This window comes from Mobula hypostoma, chromosome 22 (assembly GCF_963921235.1).
Source record: "Mobula hypostoma chromosome 22, sMobHyp1.1, whole genome shotgun sequence".
Taxonomy (NCBI): domain Eukaryota; kingdom Metazoa; phylum Chordata; class Chondrichthyes; order Myliobatiformes; family Myliobatidae; genus Mobula; species Mobula hypostoma.
The window spans coordinates 39,805,089-39,828,630 of NC_086118.1; the positions used below are offsets into that span (position 1 = coordinate 39,805,089).

At 39.1% G+C, this 23,542-nt stretch overlaps 1 protein-coding gene across 1 annotated transcript in view; it reads right to left on the bottom strand.

The window, feature by feature from the left end:
- ccdc40 (coiled-coil domain 40 molecular ruler complex subunit) overlaps positions 1–23,542 on the bottom strand; it is an 85,643-nt gene that overhangs the window by 22,296 nt on the left and 39,805 nt on the right. The window contains exons 8-13 of the mRNA XM_063030801.1: positions 14,545–14,702; positions 13,366–13,488; positions 9,781–9,902; positions 7,663–7,906; positions 6,125–6,307; positions 855–1,100 (exon numbers count right to left, since the gene is read on the bottom strand). Coding sequence (XP_062886871.1) covers positions 855–1,100; positions 6,125–6,307; positions 7,663–7,906; positions 9,781–9,902; positions 13,366–13,488; positions 14,545–14,702 — 1,076 coding nt within the window. The remainder of the gene's footprint in view (positions 1–854; positions 1,101–6,124; positions 6,308–7,662; positions 7,907–9,780; positions 9,903–13,365; positions 13,489–14,544; positions 14,703–23,542) is intronic.

The following is a 23,542-nucleotide window of genomic DNA, read 5'->3' on the forward strand; positions in this document are numbered from 1 at the left end:
TTTAGAATCAAGCGTCACAGAGTAATACAGCACCAAAACAGGCCTTTTGGTCCAAATTATCCATTATGACCAAGTTGCATACCTGGGTTAGTTCCAGTTGCTGGCATTTGGCCCATTTCCCTATAGACCTTTCCTAATCATTTACCTGTCTGAATGTCTTCTAATTATACCTGCCTCTATCATTTGCTCTGACAACTTGTTCAATATTCATACTTGAGAAATTAGCCTCTCAAGCCTCCTTTAAATGAATAAACTCTTCTCATGCTTCCAGACAGAGACAGGTATTGTTTATAACCAGCGGTTCGATGACAAACTCTGCCATCTTCACCAGGGGTGATGCCTAGGCGTGCCAGTCTGGTGGTATTTATAACCCCGTAGTCTGTCTCTCCTGATTAGTTAGTTCTCATCCAATCAGGTATCCATTCTCCCACCCTGTTTACAATCAAATTCCAGTTCTTACTTAGAGCGAAACTTTCGGCTTTGTATAAATTCTTTTCCCCTAGTTTTATTGCTCAGCTATCTCTTTGCTGCTCCTTGTGCCTTGCATTGTCACCTCATTTGTCAATTAGTCACTATTTTTCATCCACTACAAACCATCTCTTATGCTCTTTTCCTCCCATCCCTTGTATCATAAAATTTGTTTTAGCTCTGACTTCCTATAGATCTGATTAAAAAGTAATTAAACTGAAACAAATTCTGTTGCTCTCTCCATTGATGTTGCCTCACCTCTCAAGTATTTCCAGCATTTTTTATATTTATACTAAAATTATATAGATATAGTTACTGGTATATTAATTAATTACAATTCTATACCTTACAATTTACATAAATTAACAATTAATTTCTGAACTTACTCCCATTTCTGTTATCAGCTGTGCAATCTTCTTGTTTTGTATGTTTAAAACTGACTGTTTGTTTTGAATGACGAGTATCCTTTTTGCAATCTCCTTTTCACTCAAAGAAACAACTTTGTTTTTATCATTCAATTCATTTAACTGATCCTTCAGAGTTTTCTGCAGTATTCTCAGTTCCACTTTTCTATCATTTATATCCAAAATTATTTGAGCATAATCCTTTTCTGTGTTTGCATATTCAATTTCCTGTAAAGCAGACAAGAAATAGTAAAGTTGATAATAATTAATAGAACAAATAAAAATACTTACATTTGCATTGTTATTCAGAAATGAAATATTTTCTTTTATTATAGTTATTATGCAAACTTATGTAGAAGTGTCAGGAGGAGGATGACAGTTTTCAACAAAGAAACATCCTTTTCTTGTCTCAAGTGATGACATGGTTACAAAAATATCCTGAATTGTACCTATTAAAAGTAAACCACAAATATTCTTTGAAATGAAATTCACTTTCCAATATCTTAACGAAAAGACTGAAAACTGTAGAAGTTGGCATCTCAGATCAGTGTACTAATAGTTCTTACAGTATTACCAATGCTCTGAATAATGGTGCAAAAGGCATTAAACTTTGGATATCTTTGTAAGTTCTTTGATATTTGATGCTTGAGAGAAGCCAAAATATGCAGGATGATTGGCTTATACTATAAAATCAACTGTTGTGTGTTTTGCATATATAGCACTCTGAGATTTTTATGTTTTCTCCTTTCTAATGTGAGCCTGCAGCTGATGATGTTGATTAATTAAGATGCTCTCATCGAGTGAAGCTCGTGCTATGAGCTGCACAGTGAACAGCAATGCTGTGCCAAAAGTTCAGTATCCAATTTTTTTTGCATATTTACAATCAGAATAATATGAATACTGCACCGATAACTACAAGTTAACATTGTTCCATCATCCTATTTTCTCAGAGTCATAGAGAAATACAACACGGAAAAAGGGTCTTCGTCCCATCATGTTACATCAATCATCAAGCAATCATTTTCTATTTCATTCTCCTACACTCCTATCGATCTTTCAGGCCCCTACAATATTCTACCATGTATCTACACAGAGAGCAATTTACATTGGCCAATTAACCATACAACATGCACATTTTTGGACCCTGGGAGGTAATGAGAATAGACAGGAGAGTAACCTATGAAGTCGGAGAAAGTACAGCACTGGAGATCAGGATTGAACGAAGTTGCTGGAGCTTTGAGGCAGCTCTACTAGCTTTGTCACTGTGCCACTCCCTGTATCTGTACAAATCTGTTCATATCGGCCAAATGTCATGCAGTCCAATATTCCCTCAAATTCCTAATGACCACTGTGCAGAAAAATCTTGTGCTGTGCAATCTTTTGCCTAGTGACAACAACATGCGCACTGAATGTTATATAGAGAGGCATTCATCTTAACAGCTATCAAAACACTTTCAGTAAAAACTTCGATCTCCTGTGGGTTTGATTGTTTTAACTTTTGTTCATCTGCACTCTCACAAAACAGACATAGGTGGCCTATAAAGGATTTTCTTGCCGGAGCTTTTGCGTACTGTCCATATATGATTTGCCTCCTAAATGATGTTTTAAAAAGTCAAGTTTCCAAATATCACTCCACATCTTCCCACTTGCAAATTCTCCAGCAACTTCTGCATTGCAATAATACATGCAGGTAACACCAGTTTCTGTATTGTACATAAATATTTCTCATAACTGCACGTTCCTGACCTCATGAGCTTTCGGTGTAGCAGTTTCTACTGCTTTATTAAGGCAATCATCTATAAATGAATTAGCAGTTCTTTTGCGCTTCACGCCCTTTGCTTTTTTGGAATTCGACATAGTGAAGCAATAATTTCATCGATAAAAACAGTATAAATAAGCCAGGTCTAAAATCTGCTTTCAAATCTTCACAAACTCCACATTGTCAGCACCATCTGCATCAGAAACCAGAAAAGGAAACGTGACGGTGTACCATCGTAAAATATACTTAACATGCCAATGAGGTAGAGGGTGACTACCTTTTGTTCGCAGTTTAAATTCCTTTGTCCTCTAGTAGCAAAAGATGTGTGCATGCACACACGTGCCCTCCTTAGAAGGAATGTTGATGCAGTGCCAGCTTCAAAGACCAGAAGATGTTGGCCCAGGTTTTGCTAAAAGGGATTATATCTGTACTTGACACACTGATTCCCTATTATTGTGCGCTGCTTTAGACTATAATGTCCAAAATGCAGGCCCAGAACATCATAGATCCAGTCAGTAAGGCCACACAAGGATCAGGGAAGTTAACTACTCAGGTGAGAGACCATAATAAGAACCCCACAACAAACCTCCAATGTTCTGTATGTCCCTGGCATACAGAAGTATTTAAAATTATTAATATCAAATAAAACCAATTAAAAGAATGATATCTTTGAAACAAAAATCAACAATCAGATCTAATGTAGATAAATTACACACACATTGTCATTTAAAATGATCTCATTTAATTTAAAGGTTTTCAAATAACTTGCTTTAATCCAACCATTCAACCTCACAGCTTTAAGGTATCCATCAAAACAAAGGAACTCAGAAATTCAGTACCAGATATACCAAGCACAGGATATGTGACAGATTCCCCAGTGCAGAGTGCTAGAAAATTTCAGCAAAGTTTGTGCTCCACTGCTGAATACTATGTACAGCTCAAATGCAGAACCTTATAACAGGTTCATTAAATAAAAACATTGAATTGTTTCATAGTTGTTGTAGATTTGATGACAGTTGACATTGAATGAAGTACTCATGAGTGAGATAGGATCCTAATAACGTAGGTGGTCCATAATTATATTTAATTTCTCAGTAAATTATGTGCAACATTGGGAAAAAGGAAAATTGTACCCAGAGAAGAGATTGCTGAGCCTCTGGCTAGGATCTTTATGTCCTCGTTGTCCACGGGAATGGTACCGGAGGATTGGAGGGAGGCGAGTGTTGTTCTCTTGTTCAAAAAAAGTAGTAGGGATAGTCCGGGTAATTATAGACCAGTGAGCCTTACGTCTGTGGTGGAAAAGCTGTTGGAAAAGATTCTTAGAGATAGGATCTATAGGCATTTAGAGAATCATGGTCTGATCAGGGACAGTCAGCATGGCTTTGTGAAGGTAAGATCGTGTCTAAAGAGCCTGATAGAGTTCTTTGAGGAGGTGACCAGGCATATAGATGAGGGTAGTGCAGTGGATGTGACCTATATGGATTTTAGCAAGGCATTTGACAAGCTTCCACACGGTAGGCTTATTCAGAAAGTCAGAAGGCATGGGATCCAGGGAAGTTTGGCCAAGTGGATTCAGAATTGGCTTGCCTGCAGAAGGCAGAGGGTGGTGGTGAAGGGAGTACATTCAGATTGGAGGATTGTGACTAGTGGTGTCCCACAAGGATCTGTTCTGGGACCTCTGCTTTTTGTGATTTTTATTAACGACCTGGATGTGGGGGTAGAAGGGTGGGTTGGCAAGTTTGCAGACGACACAAAGGTTGGTGGTGTTGTAGATAGTGTAGAGGATTGTGAAATATTGCAGAGAGACATTGATAGGATGCAGAAGTGGGCTGAGAAGTGGCAGATGGAGTTCAACCTGGAGAAGTGTGAGGTGGTACACTTTGGAAGGACAAACTCCAAGGCAGAGTACAAAGTAAATGGCAGGATACTTGGTAGTGTGGAGGAGCAGAGGGATCTAGGGGTACATGTCCACAGATCCCTGAAAGTTGCCTCACAGGTGGATAGGGTAGTTAAGAAAGCTTATGGGGTGTTAGCTTTCATAAGTCGTGGGATAGAGTTTAAGAGTCGCGATGTAATGATGCAGCTCTATAAAACTCTGGTTAGGCCACACTTGGAGTATTGTGTCCAGTTCTGGTCATCTCACTATAGGAAGGATGTGGAAGCATTGGAAAGGGTACAGAGGAGATTTACCAGGATGCTGCCTGGTTTAGAAAGTATGCATTATGATCAGAGATTAAGGGAGCTAGGGCTTTACTCTTTGGAGAGAAGGAGGATGAGAGGAGACATGACAGAGGTGTACAAGATAATAAGAGGAATAGATAGAGTGGATAGCCAGCGCCTCTTCCCCAGGGCACCACTGCTCAATACAAGAGGACATGGCTTTAAGGTAAGGGGTGGGAAGTTCACGGGGGATATGAGAGGAAGGTTTTTCACTCAGTGAGTGGTTGGTGCGTGGAATGCACTGCCTGAGTCAGTGGTGGAGGCAGATACACTAGTGAAGTTTAAGAGACTACTAGACAGGTATATGGAGGAATCTAAGGTGGGGGCTTATATGGGAGGCAGGGTTTGAGGGTCGGCACAACATTGTGGGCCGAAGGGCCTGTACTGTGCTGTACTATTCTATGTTCCATGTTCTATAAACTTTCAAGCTTTTATCCAAGAGCAACATAGGAATGACACAGTGACCACATGGATACCTAAAATAACAAGTGAAATATACAAATATACAAATTTAAAAGGATTTTTATGATATAACTGGCTGCACTTCATAACAATTTCACTGAGTTAAAGATCAAGATATAGATGCAACATCCAAGAATAATATCAAATTTTTCACATTCTTGTGAAGTTAAATAAAACATGGATTACAAAATTCCTGCTCCTGAACTGTACATCTGATAAATGGGTTCCAATGTGGTCTGAGATATATGTCTACTTATTTGTAGCTGAAGTCATGTCAAAAGTGAAGTAATCGAGACATTAACTAATCCATCACTATATGACATCAAAACTATGCAGAATAGGTAGATCACTGTGCTCTCCCTCAAACAATATCCTGACATTGTATTTTCCTTCAAAAGTGGATAACTTCATAGATCCACATCTTTGCCAAAGGTTTGCTCACTTCCCTAACCTATACACAGCTACATATCAGAATTTGCTTTCCAACCTTTTTTTCTCAGCAAATGTGTTTATAGCAGCTGAAAAATCATAAGTATAGATTGTAAAAGTTAAGGTCCTAATACAGATCTCTGTGGCACCCCACATTTCAGATTGCCAAAGTGGAAGTGTCCCATTATTCCTGACACTTTTTTTTATTGGTTGGCCAATCCTCTTAGTCAGACTAATACATTACCTCTAATGGCATGAGCTATTTTCTTGTATATGAAGCCTTATGAGGAAATAATTAGTTTTCCTCTTTTCTTTGTTTTACCAATTGGAAATGTTTTACAGGGTAACATTGTAAATACTTATAAACAATCAATATACCTACCAGTTGCCGTTTTCGGATTTGAAGTTTGTTCGCCAGGCTTTTCAGGTAATTGTGTGCCTGATTCATGGTTAATTTACTCTGTAATTTTGCCATAATCTTGTCTTCCAGTTCCACCTTTGTTGCATATTCCTTTTCTGTTTGTTGTAGCAACGCTTTGACCTCATTTTGGTGTATGTTCTTGTCCTAAGTATGAAATATGAGATAATCTTTAAATCTGGTATTTTGAAAATTCAAAAGAATAGTTGTGCCAAGATAAAGCGAAGGTTTAAAGGTCCTTTCTTCATTTTCATTTGAAGCATAATTCATTCAATTAATTTTTACCATTTTTAGTTTTAAATCTATAGTCTCGTCAAGATGGCACCTGCATACAACTCTCCTTCGGTCGACATCTTCTGAATAGATCATTAAACCATATATTTCACTTTTATGTCTTCTATATTTGTTTTGCATCTTGAATGTGATTCTGGAACTGTTGAAGCCTATGATTTGCCATTAGGAGATCATCTGCGTGTTTACAAGAGGATTCCAGGAGGCAAAGGCAGCATGCAGGAACCTCACGGTGAGAAGTCTGAGGGACAGGGCACGAGCCGATGTTCGACTCCATTTCACCCATCAAAGCTTCCATTGTTCACCGATTAAAGCGATGAGGGAGATTGAAACATTGAGGCAAATGCAGAAGCTGAGAACTAGCTGCCTGCCTTTTTTTTAATCACTGGTGGGATTGCTCTGCTATGGAGAGGGGAGACTGCCTTTTGATTGCTGGGGGAGATTGCTCTGCTATGGAGAGGGAAAGGCCTGCCTGAGAATGATATCCAGGTTTTTTGTTTTTTGGATATGGACTTGGATTACAGACTTTTCTCACTCTTATAGTTTTTTATATTCTGTGTTTTTCATCTGATCTTTCGTGTATTTTTTATGTGCTGGGTAAGGGAATTTAGGGGTCGATGTGGCTATTTTATTTTTGTTTGTTTTTTTGTGTGGGAAGTGAGGTATTTGGGGGTAGATGATCATGCTGCCATTCTTTTCTTTTGTTTCTTGGTTTTGTGGCTATCTGGACAAGAAGAATTTCAGAGTTGTATACTTTGATAATAAATGAACCTTTGAACTTTTGATATTCAAAGCACTTGTGAAAAATTAGATTCATTATTCCACTTCAAGCTGATAAACATTTTATACCTCATTTGACTGTCTCAGATATCACTCTGGTCTCACTGATTCCAATCTCAGTGAAAGCGTGGTTTGGGGACAAGGAATAGCGATCCGTTCATGAGAAATGGATCAATAATTTTAATGTTACTTTGGCTGAATGCCTCAGATTCAAAAGGACATATAAATAGCAAAAAATATAACTAAAAATATTAGCCATTAACAGGTGAGAAATTAACTTGTAACCAAAGGTTGTACTAGCTTTGTACTTTCAACTGACTTTCCTGGAACCAAATACCAGTTAAGATTTGATAATTAGAATCCAGAAAATATACAGAGGTAACTTGTTAATGTTAAACAATTAGTAGTATTCATGATGACAATGCTCTTACCAATGCAGCTTTGTTGAGCAAGCGTTCTGTCTCCTGCAGTGTCCGAGTGTAGGTGCTATATTCTTGCTTTAATCCTTCCTGTTTTGCCAGATTCTGTGTAATCTGTTTCTGGGTCATGTTAATGTCATTCATCAACCTGTTCAGAGTCATGGTGAGAGACTCATTCCGCTCTTCTTCCTTCATGATAAATTTTTTGTAGGCCTGTATTTCTGTCTTCAAGGTTTCTACCTGTTGCTTTGCCTGTCTGAATAAAGATACTAAAACCATTAGAAAAAAAAATCATAAAATATAGCACAAAGAAAACCAAGCTATAAAATTATCTTTAAAGATTTAGAGAGCTAACAGGTTAATGACTGCAAATGCACTAAAAAAGCTTGACTATCAATGATGCAATATGCATGTATAGTATAGTATTGTGAGTGTTTTTTAAAAAATCTACAAGTTCCACAACAGAAATAGGAATAGATAGGAAGTGAGCACATTTAACATATATGGGTCTATTAATATCTTTTTGCTAAGCTTCTAGCAATTGCATGGTATTCTGTGTCTACTAGTTAGTATAGATCTTTGATCTGTTTTTCTAGCTCAAGTATACTTGTGGCTAGAGACAGAAGTAATTGCAGTTTTGTGTCTGAAATTTAGTAAAAAGCCATGCACTTGATGTATTATGTCTGCAAACAACTATGATAACAATAATAAATAACATTTTCTTCAATCAGATGCACTGGATTCTGGTTAACTGGTTCACATTGGGACCTTTACATTTTGGCCCGATTAGCTGAAGTTTCATAGAAATAGTTAAAAAGGTATAAAAAAGACGAACTACCATTGACCTGAGTAATAAATCATGTATTTGAATGAAGTACAGAACAAACTAGAACACTATCAATATTACTACAGTACTATCAAAATGTGTTTTAGTTCCTAATAGTTATCTATAGAGGAATTCATCCAGTGTATGCTGCCACGTATGGGGTATCCAGGGAGGGGTAGCACCTCTGGTGAAGGGGCTTGTCATGTCCATTCTCAGGTAGTTAACTCACCTTTGGTCCCCACCTGACACTCAGCTTTTAGCTGTGGCTTCAAGTAGCTGTTTGCATGCGACAGTGGCCACACCCCGGTACACTGCTTCAACAGGTGAGCTAAACCAGGTGAGGGTAGTCGGCAGGCCTCACAGCCCGGTGAAACAGGGGCATGCCTGTCATAGCATGTGGAATCAGCAGAAGACCCCAGTTTGGAATGATTACTCGTACCACTGGACCCAAACTTCTGAGATCGAGAGAGTGGAACTGTCCCAGTGTAACAGCTTTTCCACTTTAAAAATTCTTCCACACAGGTTTTACTGTCATCAACAGATACGTCAGACAACCAACAAACTGCTGTGTTCTTTTGATGGACTCTAACTAAATAAAATTAGTGTGGAAACATAGTGCATATAATGGACTGTCTTCATAAATGTTTTCGACAATTGCATCCTCCAAGATTTTATTCTCATTGTAACATCCAAGATGAATGTCAATACCTTCAAATTCTTTGTAGTTCTTAACTTGCTGAAGTGGTGAAATCATTTCATTTTCACTCCAGACCGTTTGTGGTATCTCCAAGCCTGAACGCTTAAAAGTGCAGCAATCAAACTGTTTTAATTGTCTTAATTGTGGTAAGACAACTCTAAATTTTTCATTAACTTTCATTGACAAAAATAACTGCTTTTTGAACACAAACATACGGAACTGATGCTATTTAAAAGCTGATCGCTCCAAGCATGGTGTAGTAATTAACAGTCACATAAGTATATACGACTGACACTAGTTTGAAACTATTCAGCAACAGTCCCCTGTTCCAAATAAGTTGTATAGAATCTCAAGTAAACGAAGGGAAGCCCAGCTATTTTCTCAATTTGTTTTTGCTCTTGAAGAATTGTCCCAAATAAACAGCTGCCCTGATTAACCGATAGACCAATTAACCGGAATTCACTGTACCCAAGTCAGGAGCTGAAAAATATTTGAAGTCTTATACGGGCTAAGCGCAATATCTCAAAACAAAATACATAAATATGTCATTCAAACTAATGAAATTTTCTGAACTGTTATCACAAATCAACTGGATTTCAACCCCTACCTGACAGCTTCCTGCATTGCAGCATAGACCTCATCACGTTTCTGCATTCCAATTAGACTACTCTTCCATTGCTCTAATAATTGCTTCTTCTCAAGGTTAATTGCCACAATTTCCATGCTGGCCTAGGAATTTATTTGACAAATTCAAGAAGAAGAAATTGCTGTAATTAAATATCAGGAAAAGTAAAACAAGACTCGATCTTTGATGAAATTATGTAAGAATTCCCAACATTAAAATTTACAGGGCAGTTAAAATATAAGAAATGGATGCAACAGGAGATGATTTGGTCTTGAGTGTCTGTTTTGTCATTCAATAAGACCGTGGCTAGCACGGCACCATTTCCTGCAAACCCCATAATCCCACGATTCTCTTAATATCTAAGAATTTAATCAATTAATTTCCTGAACACACTCTATGATCACGGCTCCACAGCCCTCTTAGGTGAATAATTCCAGAGATTCACAAGCCTCTGGGTTATGAAATTTCTTCTCATTCTTGTCTTGAATGGTTTACTCTGTTTTGAGATTATTGCCTCTGGTTGAACACACAATAGGTCAAGGGAAACATAATGCCTGTATCTATCCTCCAATATCCAATAAGAATTGTGTATATTTCAACATTATTACCCCTCATTCTTTCAAACTTGTTAGCTGCTTAACCTCTCCTCAAAAGATCATTTGAACCCAATCACAGGAATCATCTTAGGAACCATTGCTGCACCCCCTCATTTACATGTATATCCTTCTAAAGCAGGGATTCCCAACCTAGGGTCCATGAACCTTTCACTTACTGGTATTGGTCCATGGCATAAAAAAGGTTGGGAACCCCTGTTCTAAAGCTAGGAAGGCCAGACCTCCCAAAGGTAGGAAAATCATACATATTCATTTATGGTTTCACTAGGGTCCTTTGCAATTGGAACAAGATATCAGCTGCAAGTATGGCCAGCATAACACTTAATTTCTTCATTGCTATTTTTAAATTCTGTTAGATTTCAGTGATTCACATTCAAGGACACATGGGTTCCCAACACATCAAAACTTTCAAACTATCACCTTTTTAGAAAGTATTTGATCATTCTATTTTTTTGCTATCAGACTGGATGACCTCACATAGTTCTATATTATATTGCTTTTACCATGTCCTTGTCAACTCATAAGACCTGGCTATATCTCCCTGGGGCCTCAGCAACCAGCTCACAGCCACTTAGCTGTGCACCTTCAACAAACTTGGATATATTGCCTTCGGTACACAAAAGTTCCTGATGTCCCTCTGAAATCACTTCATTGAAATAATACCTACATTTTGTGAATAGCTAGGTTCCCAGTATCAATTCCTACAGCATGCCAATAGTCTCAGCCTTCTGAGGAAAAAAATGGTTCATTTCTTCCTACTCTATTCTTCATAACAGAGACTGAACACAGGTAACTTAAAACTTGAAAAAAAGATGGATTCACAGTACTTTTGTTATTTTAAAAATATTTCAAACAAAAAGCTGTTTGATATTTAAGTGAACGAAACAAAGAAAAAGTTAAATGACTAAGATGAATATATAGCATAATCCATGCCAACATTTTTGCCCATGTGCACTAATACCATTTGTCCATATTAAGAATTTATTCTCCAATGTGACGCTGACTTTAGTGTCATCTTAATGTCTCATAAACATGATTATATCTCATTCCAACACCTCCTCTGGCAGCACATTCCAGATATCAATCTCACTGTGTAAAAGAACTTAACCCTCAGGTTCCCTTTAAACTTCATTCCTCCTACTTTGCATGCTTATTTTTGATAGCTCTACCATGGAGAAAAGATTCTGACTGTCTACCTTATCTCTGCCTCTTACATACATCTTCAGCCTCCTTTGCTCCAGGGAAAAGAAGCCCAGTCTATCCAAACTCCACCCATAACTAAAATCCTCTAATCCAAGCAACACTCTGATGAACCTCCTCTGCATATTTCCCCCCAACACATTCATATCCTTCCTCCAGCGTGGTGACCAGAGTGCACACAATATCCAAGGTTCAGCCCAAACAGTGTTCTGCAAAGCGGCAGCGTAACATATGGTAGCGTAGCAGTCAGTGTGACGCTATTACAGCTCGGGGTGTCAGAGTTTTGTGTTCAATTCCAGCATCTTCTGTAAGAAAGTTTGAGCATTCTTCCCGCGTGCGCGTGCACTTCCTTTGGGTGCTCCAGTTTCCTCCCACAACACAAAGACATACTGTTATCAGGTTAGTTGGCCATTGTAAATTTTTCTGTCATTAGGCTAGGGTGGGTTGCAAGGCAGCACAAGCTCATTGGGCCGGAATGACCTGGTCTGTGCTGTATCGTTAAAATAAAAAAAATACAAAGCATCCCAACTCCTCTATCCCACATCCTGACCTATGAAGGGAAGTATGCCGTACGCCTCCTTCATCACATCCTGTATTATCCTAATTACATATTATAAAAGGGCTATGGACTAACCCCTTTCAGTAGATTGTAAAATATATTTTAATGGTGTGAACACTTTCTCAACCTCCTCTTTAACCAACAGTATAACCTTATTGCCAAGGCAAAAGAGACTGGTGTACTGTCCTTCTCACTCTCTCATTCAACCAGGAGACTGCTCCTAGCCGGAGCCTCACACGATCACATCTATCATTGGATTTTTGTTAATCTAATTTCCCCGGGAGGGGGGAGAAGATGGCGGCGCGACGACAGTGCACGCGGACACTTCGGCGATGAATATCTGTTATTTGTCAAGTAGGGGACCGTGCACAATCCTGATTTGATGGAGACAGACGTGAGAGCACAGCGGAACATCTGGAAAACTTCTGAAATGACTGCTTTGCTACCGCTGCTACTGTGTGGTAACCAGAATCTCTGGAGCTGAAGGCCTCGAAATCCTCAGCTTTGTGTGTTTCAGCGGCCGGGGAGAGTTCGAAGGCGCTCGGCAGAGGATGGTGCTCGGGAGGCTGTATTGGAGAGGCTACTCAGAAGCTCGGAGTTTTCGGATGGATGGACTCAGGGTCGGCTGCTTCCAAGGTATCGGCAAGTTGACGGTGCCTGAAGGTTTATGGCAGGGAATTTCTCCCTTTTGCCGCCTGCTATTAGGGACTCAGATCGACTCGGGACTTCGAGAACTTTTTTTTTTACTGTGCCTATGGTCTGTTCTTTATCAAATTATGGTACCGCTTTGCACTGCTGTAACTATATGTTATAATTATGTGCTTTAGTCAGTGTTAGTCTTTGGTCTGTCCTGTTTTCTGTGATATCACTCCGGAGAAAGATTGTATCATTTCCTAATGCATGTATGCATTTCTAAATGACAATAAAAGAGGACTGAGTTTTCTCATAATTTAATCTAATTTAAAAATGAAAAAATTTAGTGAAATGAATGATATTTAGAAAAGAAACTGGGAAATTTATAAGTGAAATTCAACAAAAAAAATTAAAAAATACAGGATATTAAGATTACTCTTTTTGACTACACCAATGTCAAAAGTGCCAAGTTTTTTTAAAAAATACAACAGTGACTTCAAACAAAGTAAATCTGATGCAAATTGAAGATGGTTGCAGGTGCACTAAGAATTATTCTCTCACCTCTGCTACTGTATTCCTTGCTGCTTTTGTTTCTTCTGCTTGTGCTTTATACTGGGCTTCATACATTGCAATTTGTTCTCGCAATGCATCCATTTGAGATACCAAACGGTCTACAAACATGTCCTAAAGCACGAGTATTGTTAGTATTTTCACAAGGCAGTTTTATAACACACTACATTTGTATTATAACTTTTACTTTTTGAGAGACCCATTTGGAGCCCAACAGTATAAGATGCCATAAATAGAATCGACCAGATAATGTTTATTTCAACATCTGGATAAGGAATAAATCAGGATACTCTTTCCATATGGTGTAGTGGGAAGAAGGGTGTTGGGTGGTGAATCAGGAGCAAGTGTGGCACCACTAATTTCATGCAGCCAAGGTTAAAACTCCTATGCCTGCCATTCCCGTAAAAATAAAGTGACATTTTCTTCTTGTTGGCCAGTTGAAAATATGATGGCTTTTAATTCACCAGCAATTTTTTTCAATTAAGGAAAAGGGTATCTGAAGATAAAAACTATAAACCTGCAGAAATGTATGACCCAATGGGCAGAAGTAACTCCTGCCCTCCTATATGCTTTTAAGACCTAGACTATTTACAGCAGATACTCAAAGCACTAGAAAGATATCACAAATGCTGTATCTGAAAAATCCTCCAAATTTATGAGAAAGATTAGAAAATCAATATCAATGACCTCTCCCAGGTCATCACCCCCAGGATTGGGCCCCTATTACACTTGGTCAGCTACATTGGATAGGCCACGATTACACATCAACTGTCAAACACTCTATTCCATGGTCTAAAGTGATTCAAGGAGACATTCAACCCCTCAAAGAAAAGTAACATCCCAACTGGCTCTTGGAAATCTCTGGACCATTACTGCGCAAAATAGGGGAGAAATATTAATGGTGTTGAGAACCTGGAATCCTCTGCGAGGACACGGAGAAGTCCTGTGGAAAGGGTGCATCATCTCACAAACTACCCACCTGCTTACCCCATTAGGAATTGCTCAGGCCAAATGAAATGTGTAAGCTCTGAAACGCAGGAGATGCTTCATGAGCCAAGTAATATGGGTGCATTCCTTCACATTTTCTGGGCGTGCACACACTCGCAATTAAGGGTTGAAGGGATCCAACATTAGAGATAACTACCATGAAAGATTTGTGATCTGCTGTACCTGCTTCTGTTTCAACTTTGTTGCCTGTAATTTTTCAGCCTCCAACTTTTCTGTAGCACGCTTCATCACCATGACGTCTGAACACATATCCTGTTGTAAGCTGGTCATATAGAAATGTCGCAGTGCAATATTTTCAACATCCGTTTGCAGTTGGGATACTACAATAAGATTGCATAATTACATATCAACATTTGCTTTCAAGTCTACCCTTAGAGGAGCAAGCTCCACCGTATATTTACTATTTTCCATTAACCATGGCTATGTACTCTGTCTTCACAATGGATTGATTTAATGGGTTGAAACAATTGTTAACATTCAGGAAAAAAAATCTGAATAGTTCAAAGTTGCAACAAAGTATTTCAAACCTAAATTCTAAGCAAATTAAATGATTATTCAAACTCATGGTTGGATAGGAATTTGGGAAATAAGCTATTAAAGACAGGAAGAATATGTAGAAATAAGCAAATTTTGATTTAAGTATTATATTCTAACCTTGGAATTAAGAATGTTTAACACAGTAACAACTTGCAAAACGTTAGCATTAAAAGGTATCCTCTGTTGTATGCATACAAACAAGAATTGTTTTAATATATGGGATTGGAACACTGTTTTTCCAATTTAAAGCATTATACATTTCACATATACAACAGATTTCTAACTTGCTGTCTTCTAATATTTCCAGTAACCTATTTATTACAAATTAAAATTAATGAGTCGACAGGGTTGACACCTTTTTTCCAGCTAGTGAATTATCTATTAAAGAGAGAAATATCATTTGACGAAATATATTCATGCATATTTTTTAAATAAAAGGAGTTACTGCACAATACAATGACTAAATTGAGTGTGCCACACAGCTGAGAATATTGAAAGATTTTTCCTTGCTTTGTACAGAATATGACCTAACTGCAGCTATCTAATCTGTCAAACAAATCAAACTTCAGTAGTGTTAAATGTTTAATATTTACGAAAGGTTTACTTTTAAATGTTGACACAGAATTTCAAGAATTTCATAGAAGTATCTATATTTGTTTGCAGTAAACTGTAATACACCTTTTACAAAAATGCATTCAATTCTACATGCTGCATTCAATTCTACATCCTACATGGATCAATGCTGTATCCATTAAAAAAATTATAAATAGGTTAGCTTCATTATACACAAGAAAGAGAAGTAGGAGTTAGTCATTCAGACTATCTTGTTTGCTCCTCCAATCAGATGACAAGTGAACAATACATGTCTGTAGATTGACTTACCATCTAAAACTCTACCAAATTATTTCTTAGATATACAGAAACTGAGTATTCGTGTCATGTACTGTAACAGTATGGCAAAGTACAGGTCCTTCATCCTGTGATGTTGTACTTTTAATCTGCTCTAAGATCAATCTAACCCTTCCCTCCTCCAAAGCCCTCCACTTTTCTTTGATCCACATGCCTCTCCAAGAGTCTCTTAAATGTCCTTAATGTATCTGCTTCCACCACCACCCCGGCAGTGCATTCCATGCATTAACGAATCTGTGCGGAAAAAAAAACTACCTCCAACATCCCACCTATACTTTACTCCAATCACCTTTTTTTCAGACTCCGCGAATGAATTGGAGATTGAACTGGCTGAAGGCTGAGGGGGTTGATCGACAGGAGATATAGGGAGATAGTTACACCCAAGATGCAGGACACAGGTAACTGTGTGACTGTCAGAAGAGAGCAAAGGGGATAGGCAGCCAGTGCAGAATACCCCTGTGGCCATTCCCTTCAATAACAGGTATACTGCTTTGGATACCGTTGGGGAAGATGATCTAGCAGAGGACAGAGGTCAGGTCTCTGGCACTAATTTTGGATATATGGCTCAAACGGATAGGCAGGAGAAGAGAAGAGGAGAGCAGTAGTGATAGGGGATTCCATAGTTAGAGGAGCAGATAGGAGATTCTGTGGATGTGACAGAGACCCTCCAATGGTATGTTGCCTCCCTAGCGCCAGGGCCAGGGATGTCTCGGACTGGGTCCACAGCATTCTAAAGAGGGAGAGTGAGCAGCTGGAAGTTGTGGTATATGTTGTACCAGCAATGTAGTTAAGTTGGCTGAAGGTGTAGTGGCATCAGCACCAGACTTCGAGGCGAATGGTCCCAAGTTCAAATCCAGCTGGCTCCTTGCCATCCATGCTGGGTTGGGCATCGAGCTAGCAAGTCAACCTTGTGAAAAAAAAGTCAAATGCTATGGAAACAGCAAAATGCCACCCAATGCACCACAAAGTGTGAAAAGGAGCAAGGAACAACACAGATAGGAAAAGAGAGGAGGTCAAGTAAAGAGAACAAAGGGAGTTAGGTAGAAAGCTGAAAACCAGGACATCCAGGGTAGCAATCTCTGGATTGCTGCCTGTGCCATGCACCAGTGGGGGCAAGAATAGGATGATTTGGCAAATGAATGCGAGGCTGATAAATGGTTTCAGATTTAGGGACCATTGGGATCTCATCTGGGGAGTGTACAAAAAGGATGGGTTACACCCGAACCCAACGTGGACCAATATCCTTTGTAAGTAGGTTTGCTAGAGCTGTGGGGAAGGGTTTAAGCTAACTTGGCAGGAAAATGGGAACCAGAGTGATATAGCTAAAGATAGGGCAGTTGGTATACAAGTGGATGCAGTGTGTAGTGAGACCCTGAGGAAGGGCAGGCAGATGATAGAGCAAAACTGCAGTCAGTGGGATGAGTCAAAATAGAACATTGGAGTAAAATCAAAAAGGGTGATGAACAAAGGACTGAAGGTGTTGTATCTGAATGCATAGAGTACACACAATAAGGCAGATGATCTTGTAACACAGTTAGAGATTGGCAGGTGAAAAGTGGGCATCACTGAGTCATGGCTGAAAGAAGATCATAGTTGGGAGCTTAATATCCAAGGATACACACTATATCAAATAGACTAGCAGGTAGACAGAGAGATTGGGTAGCTCTGTTGATAAAAAAATAAAAATAAAATCATTGGAAAGAGGTGACATAAGATCAGAAGATGTAGAATCCCTGTGGATAGAGTTAAGAAATTGCAAGGCTAAAAACACCCTGTTGGGAGTTACATACAGAACAATAGCCAGGATGTGGGGTACAAATTAGAATGGGAAATATAAAAGGCATGTAAAAAGGGTAATGTTACGATAGTCATGAGGGATTTTAACATGCAGGTAGCTTGGGAAAAATCAGGTTGGTGCTGGATCCCAAGAGATGGAATTTGTAGAGTACCTGCGAGATAGCTATTAGTTGAGCCCATGAGGGGAAAGGCAGTTCTGAATTGGGTGTTGTGTAATGAATCAGATTTGATTAGAGAGTTGAAGGTAAAGGAACTCTTAGGAGACAGTGATCATAATACAATAGCGCTTAATCTGCAGTTTGAGAGGGAGAGGTTAAAGTCAGGTGTATTAGTATTATCAGTATTACAGAGGAGCAAAGGGAACTACAGATGCATGAGAAAGGAGCTGTCCAAAGTTGATTGGAAGGGGACACTAGCAGGGATGACTGCAGTACAGCAATGGCTGGCATTTCTGGGAGCAATTCAGAAGGCGCAAGATAGATATATCCCAAAGACGAAGAAGTACTCTAAAGGGAGGATGATGCAACCACAGCAGTCAAGGAAATCAAAGACAGCATTAAAGCAAAAGAGAGGGCATATAATTAAGCAAAAATTAGTGGGAAGTTAGAGGATTGAGAAATATCTGGAAAACGGCTGAAGACAACTAAAAAAGCCATAAGGAGAGAAAATACGAAATATATTGTTGGCAAGCTAGCCAATAATATAAAAGAGAATACCAAAAGAATTTTCAGATTAAAAAGAAGAGTAAAAGATATGAGGGAGTGAATATTGGATCACTGGAATATGATGCTGAAGAGGTGGTAATGGGGTCAAAGAAATGGTGGACAAGTTTTGGTATTTTGTGTCAGTCTTCACTGTGGAAAACACGAGGTGTATGTCGGAAATTCGAGAGTGTCGGGCAGAAGTGAGTGCAGTTGCTATTACTAAGGAGAAGGAGAAGGTACTTGGGAAGATGAAAAGTCTTAAGGTAGATAAGTCACCTGGACCAGATGGACTGCACTGCAGGGTTCTGAAAGAGGTGGCTGAAAAGATTGTGGAGGCATTAGTAATGATTTTTCAAGAATCACTAGATTCTGGAATGGTTCCAGAGGATTGGAAAATTGTAAATGTCACTCCACCCTTCAAGAAAAGAAGAGTCAGAAGAAAGGAAATTATAGGGCAGTTAGTCTGAATTCAGTGTTTAGGAAGATGTTGAAGTCAATTTTTAAGGCTGAGGTTTTGGGATACTCAGAGCACAAGATAAAGTCCGCAAAAGTCAGCATGGTTTTCTTTTTTTTTTAATTTTATTTTTATTTGGATAAGGAATTCACAATTATCATGTACTTTTTTCACACACATAACCTTTTCCATTTTTTATATGTATAAAACTACAATTATTTATACATTCTTAAGTACACATTGAGATGATATAAAAGGAAAATAAACATTTAAATAGATAATTATGTACTGTGGTAAATCTAACCTATTAGGCTAAGTAATGAAATTAGTTGTTAAGAAAAATGGTAATAATAGTTTTCATACAACTCTTCTGGACCATTTCCACTGGTCCAAAAGAATTCCAATAGATTTGTCAGGGAGGATTTCCACTGGTTTTCTTAAGTGGAAATCCTCCCTGACAAATCTATTGGAATTCTTTGAGGAAATAACAAGCAGGCTAGACAAAGCAAACTCAGTGAAAGTTGTATACTTAGATTTTCAGGAGGCCTTTGACAAGGAGCCACACAAGAGGCTGCTTAACAAGATTAAGAGTCCATGGTTTAACAGGAAAGATACTAGCATTGGCAGGAGACAAAGAGTGGGAATAAAAATGGCCTTTTCTGGTTGGCTGCTGGTGACTAGTGGTGTTCTGCAGAGGTCTGTGTTGGGACCATTTCTTTTCAATGATGTCAGTGATTTGGATGACAGAATTGATGGTTTTGTGGTCAAGTTTGCAGATTATGCGAAAAAGGTGGAAGGCAGGTAGTGTTGAGGAAGTAGCGAGACAGTAAAAGGATAGACAATTTGGGAGAATGGGCAAAGAAGTGGCAGATGGAATATACTGTAGGAAAATATTTCATCATGCATTTTGGTAGAAGAAATAAAGGCATAGATTATTTTCTAAACAGACATAACATTCACAAATCAAAGGTGCATAGGGTCTTGGAGTCCTTGTCCAGGATTCCCTAAAGGTTAACTTGCAAGTTGATTCAGTGGTAAGGAAGGCAAATGCAATGTTGGCATTCATTGTGAGAGGACTAGAGTATAGAAGCAATGATGCAATGCTGAGGCTTTATAAGTCATTGATTAGACTGCACCTGAAGTATTGTGAGCAGTTTTGGGCCCCTTATCTATAAAAAGAAGTGCTGGCAGTGGAGAGGGTCTGGAGGATGTTCATGAGAATGATTCTGGGAACAAAAAGGTTAAAAGATAATGCATGAGGAGCATTTGATGGCTCTGGGTTTATACTCTCTGGAGATTAGAAGAATGGGGGGGTGGGGGAAATCTCATTGAAACCTATCGAATGTTGAAAGCCTAGATAGAGTGGATGGGGAGAGGATGCTTCCTATGTTGGGGGAGTCTAGGACAAGAGGGCACAGCCTCAGAATAGAAGATCACCACTGATGGCTGTGGAAGCTAAGTCATGGGATATATTAAGTGGAGGTTGATAGGTTCTTGATTAGTCAGGGCAGGAAAATGAGGTTGAGGGTGGTAATAAATCTGCCATAATGGAATGGTGGAGCAGACTCAGTGGTCAGAATGGCCTAATCATACTCCTATATCTTATGCTCTCTCCTATTAGCCATTTTCACCCTGGAAAAGTCTATGACTGTCCACTCAATCTATGCTTTCTATCAAGTCACATTTCATCCTCCTTCACTCCAAAGAGAAAAGCCCTAGCTTACTCAACCTATCCTTATAACATACGTTCCTTAATCTAGGCAGCATCCTGGGAAATCTCCTCTCTAAAGCTTCATCATCATTTCCAGAGGCAACCAGAACTGAATACAATACTCCAAGTGTGGTCTAACCAGAATTTTATAGAGCTTCAACATTACATGACAGCTCTTGAACTCATTCCCCTGACTAATGAAGGCCAACATTCCACATACCTTCTTAACCACCTTAGCAATTTGTGCAGCAACTTTAATGAATCTAATCTATGGATGTAGACTCCAAGATTCCTCCATTACTCCATACTGTTAAGAACCCTGCCAATAACCCTGTTCAATCGTCCAAAGTGAATCACTTCATTTTTCTATATTGAACTCCATCTGCCACTTCACAACCCAGCTCTTCATCCTATCAATGTCCTATTATGACCTATGACAACTTTCTACACTATCCACAACACCACCAATCTTCATGTTAGCTGCAAACTTATTAACCCACCCTTCCACTTCCTCGTCCAAGTGATTTATAAAAATTACAAAGAGCAGGGATCCCAGAAAAAAAAACACCATTGGAAAACCGACCAACAGGCTGAATACATTCCATCTACTACACCCCTCTGCCTTCTGTACGCAAGCTAATAATGCATGCACACAGCCAAATTTCCCTGGATCCCAAGTCTCCTGACTTTCAAATTGAGTTTACCATGGAAACCTTATCAAACATCTTACTGAAATTCATACACACCACATCCTGTGTTCTCACTTCATCCACTTGCTTTGTCATTTTCTTAATGAGTTTAATCAGGCTCATGAGGCATGGCCTGCCTCTTAGAAAGCCATGCTGATTATCTCTATTCAGACTATATTTCTCCAAAAGCTTATAAATCCTGTCTCTAAGAATCTTCCCTAATGGTCTCACCACCACTGACATAAGACCCATTGGTCTGTAATTCTCAGGGTTATCTCTATTACCTTTTGTGAAAAAAGGTGTAGTATCTGTCACTCTCCAGTATTCTGCTGTTACTCCTACAGCCAGTGAGGGCACAAAGATCATCACCAAAAGCACAACAATCTCTTCCCTTGCTTCCCGTAGTAACCTGGGGTATATCCAATCCGGCCCTGGGGACTGACCTATCCTAATGTTTGTCAAATATTCCAGCACATTCTCTTTCTTAACTTCAGTATCTTCCAGCATATCAGCCTGTTCTACGCTGAGCTCACATTTGCCAAAGTTCTCCTCACTGGTGAAATCTAAGGCAAAGCATTCATTAAGGACCTCCCCAACCTCCTCCAACTCCAGGCATGTTTCTTTTTTTATCCCTGATCAGTCCTACCATCATTCTAGTCGTTCTTCTGTCTTCACGTACATGTAGAAAGCCTTAGTGTTCTCCTTAATCTTTCTCACCAAGGCCTTCTCATGCCACATTCTAGCTCTCCCAAATCTATTCTTAAGCTCTTTACTGGCAACCTTATTACTCTCAAGAGTTCTGCCTGATCCTTGCTTCTTAAATCTCAAGCATGCTTCCTTCTCCCAGCCACCCTTTCCTCATCTCAAAGTGACAAATGTATCCATGACCTCATGCAAGTGCTCCCAAAACAACCTCCTCATTTCCGTTGTGCATTTCCATAAATGCACCTGTTCCCAATTCATGCTCACAATTTTCTGCTTAATAGCATCATAATTCACCCTCCTCAAATTAAATACTATCGCATACAGCCTGCTTTTATCCCTGTCCAAAGATACAGTAATGGTCAGGAAGTTGTTGTCACTGTCTCGAAATGCTCACCCATTGAGAGGTCTGTCACCTTACCAGGTTCATTGCCTTCTACCAGATCAAGTATGGCCTCTCCTCCAGTCGGACTATTTGCATGTTGTGTCAGGAACTCTTACTGGACAAATTCTGTCCCATCTAAACCTTTTGCACGAAGGAAGTGCCAATCAATATTGGGGAAGTTGAGGTCACTCATGACAATAATCATGTTATTTTTTGCACCTCTCCGTAAGTTGCCTCCTGATCGGTTCCTCAGTGCCTCTGTTGGCTACTGGGGTGGGGGGCGGTGAAGCCTAGAATACTCCAAATATAATGATTACTCCTTCTTGTTTCTGACTTCCACTCACATTGACTCAGCAGACAATTCTTTCATAATAACCTCCCGGTGGTACTACCCAATTCGCTATGCCACTTCCCCACTTACCTCCCTGTCTTTTTTAAAATATCTAAATCCCTGCACATCTATCAGCCTTTGCTACTTTTGTGACAGCCAAGTCTCTGTAATGACCACCACATCATGGTTCTATGTACTGATCCTCACTTTAAATTCTTCATCGTTGCTCGTGATAGTTTTCATTGTAAAACACTTTTCAACCCATCCAACTAACTGTTATTATGCCCTGTCCACCACTTATCCTCCCTCACAGTCTCTCTACATGCTACATCTACTTTTACATCAACTGTTCCATCCTCTATCACTTTTGTTTCCATCTCCCCGCTCTGGTACAGAATATTAAAGAATCCCAAGTCCCTAGTTTAATAAGATTTTTCTCATCTTTGTCCTGTCAATCCTGGTTCTCATTATCCCAGCCAAGAAAAAGTTCATTCCTGCCATTTACTGTCAAATCCTGTGATAAGCTCCTGCACTTCATGAGATCATATCACATTCTTGTCATCACATGACAAATCGTCCACTGGAAGAATCTGGTTAATCGTCACTGCATTCTCTTTATCATGCATATATTCTTCCACAGGTAAGGAGACCAAATCTGTAAAACAATCCTCGAAGTAACTGGAACAAGGCATCTCATTTACACTGAAATCTTCCTGCAATTGCTGCCAGCACAGCATATGCCTTCCTGTACATGAACTTCCCAATAGTTCATGTACAAGGGCACCGAGGTTCTTCTGAACAACTTCATTTTTCAAATTCTCAACACTTATAATGGATTCATGTTTCTATTCTTTTTCTATCAAAGTGGATGACCTCACAATTTTCTACATTATATTTCACTTGCTATGTCCTTACCCTTCTACGCTCAAGCGCTCTCTGTT